At 46.4% G+C, this 2,500-nt stretch overlaps 1 protein-coding gene across 1 annotated transcript in view; it reads right to left on the reverse strand.

The window, feature by feature from the left end:
- LOC308162928 (serine/threonine-protein kinase Nek5) overlaps positions 1-2,500 on the reverse strand; it is a gene marked incomplete at both ends in the record, with an annotated part of 26,680 nt that overhangs the window by 11,867 nt on the left and 12,313 nt on the right. Inside the window, one exon of the mRNA XM_080537069.1 lies at positions 1,552-1,682. Within this exon, the coding sequence (XP_080393195.1) occupies positions 1,552-1,682 (131 nt within the window). The remainder of the gene's footprint in view (positions 1-1,551; positions 1,683-2,500) is intronic.

Raw genomic sequence — 2,500 nt, forward strand, 5'->3', positions numbered from 1 at the left:
GAGGTAGAACACCAGGGGAGGCTGGTGGAGAGAGAGAGAGACTACCTACTCTATGTCCTAGTATGTCCACCAGGGGAGGCTGGTGGAGAGAGAGAGAGACTACCTACTCTATGTCCTAGTATGTACACCAGGGGAGGCTGGTGGAGAGAGAGAGAGACTACCTACTCTATGTCCTAGTATGTACACCAGGGGAGGCTGGTGGAGAGAGAGAGAGACTACCTACTCTATGTCCTAGTATGTACACCAGGGGAGGCTGGTGGAGGCAGAGAGAGAGACTACCTACTCTATGTCCTAGTATGTACACCAGGGGAGGCTGGTGGAGAGAGAGAGACTACCTACTCTATGTCCTAGTATGTACACCAGGGGAGGCTGGGGGAGGTAGAACACCAGGGGAGGCTGGGGAGGTAGAACACCAGGGGAGGCTGGGGGAGGTAGAACACCAGGGGAGGCTGGGGGAGGTAGAACACCAGGGGAGGCTGGGGGAGGTAGAACACCAGGGGAGGCTGGGGGAGGTAGAACACCAGGGGAGGCTGGGGGAGGTAGAACACCAGGGGAGGCTGGGGGAGGTAGAACACCAGGGGAGGCTGGGGAGGTAGAACACCAGGGGTGGCTGGGGGAGGTAGAACACCAGGGGAGGCAGAAATCAGAGGCTCATTGTAATGGAATGAGGAACGGTATCAAACACATTCCATTCCATGCATCACAATGAGGCCACCAGCCTCCCCTGATATACACCTGATATACACCTGATATACACCTGATATACACCTGATATACACCTGATATACACCTGATATACACCTGATAGACACCTGATATACACCTGATATACACCTGATAGACACCTGATATACACCTGATATACACCTGATAGACACCTGATAGACACCTGATATACACCTGATATACACCTGATAGACACCTGATAGACACCTGATATACACCTGATATACACCTGATATACACCTGATATACACCTGATATACACCTGATATACACCTGATATACACCTGATATACACCTGATAGACACCTGATAGACACCTGATAGACACCTGATATACACCTGATATACACCTGATATACACCTGATATACACCTGATAGACACCTGATAGACACCTGATATACACCTGATCGACACCTGATATACACCTGATATACACCTGATAGACACCTGATATACACCTGATAGACACCTGATAGACACCTGATATACACCTGATAGACACCTGATATACACCTGATATACACCTGATATACACCTGATAGACACCTGATAGACACCTGATATACACCTGATCGACACCTGATAGACACCTGATATACACCTGATAGACACCTGCTCACAAGAAAGGACAATTCTTGTCAATGTAAATGTCAATAGAAAGGACATCCGGTGATCACAATGTTCAATAGTGTTCCTTTGAATCTAATCTCTATCTATAGAACACCTACCATTCAGATGGTAGACATTCCTCCATGTCTAGCCTGAAGGCTTTAGGAAGTACGTTCAGTAAAAGGTTGTGCTTATACAGTGGAAGTTGGGTTACTTTGTGCTGAGGGGTGTAGACTCTGGCTGGGGCTCTCCACTCTGGTCTGGGGGCCAGCTTCTTCACCGGGGGCCCAGGCCTTGGCCGCGGGCTAGGCCTCTCTGGTCCTCTGGCCTTCTGGACCCTCTCTGCTAACCCATCCCAGGAGACGGGAGAGAGACAGAGGGAGGGAATACAAACCATTTTACTTGTTAAAACTTGTAGGAAGCCTGTCTATGGTTACTATGGTTATCCTCAGGACACTGGTGGTGATGACGTCACTGGTAACGTTGCTAGGATGTCATGTTACCACGACAACGCTACAGGAAGATTACAACACTACAGGTGCCGGGAACACAACATGTACGTCTGCCAGTCCTGTCTGGCACGCCTCCATGGAGAACCTCAGCAGACTGACGTCATCTAGCGTCACCTGACCATGGTGTTGAGCTAGTCACCAATCACAATGTGAGAAACTAGTTTATTTTTTATTTTTTTATATTTTTTTTTATTTTTATTGAGAGAACAAGGGCATACAAGTCAGGGACAAGAATATACAAATGCAAATTATACAATTGACTTAATAAAAACTAAATAAGAGTTTTTTTCTTTATCCCCCATTTGGTGTTCGAACAGAACTACCTAAACACCCACCAGCCCAGACTGTCGAGTGAGAGACAAAAAACAACAACAACAAAATATGCACAAAAACAAAATGTATAATTTAAATAAATTAAATAATTAAAATAAATTAAAAAACACAAACAGTGAATGAAATAAAATGAAACAGGGAGAGAAGTACAAAAGAAACTAGTTTTGATGCCAAAGAACAGCTGGTAACAGTGATAAAGACGAGTGAGATCTAACCCTAACCCTGTGTTATGACACGTACTGGCCCACAGGGGGCGCTCCTAATCCCCTCATCTCCCAACAGTGAGACAGAGAGACAGTTGTTGTGTCAGCGTGGCTG

The sequence above is a fragment of the Nansenia antarctica genome, assembly GCF_963989245.1.
Source record: "Nansenia antarctica genome assembly, chromosome: 7".
Taxonomy (NCBI): domain Eukaryota; kingdom Metazoa; phylum Chordata; class Actinopteri; order Argentiniformes; family Microstomatidae; genus Nansenia; species Nansenia antarctica.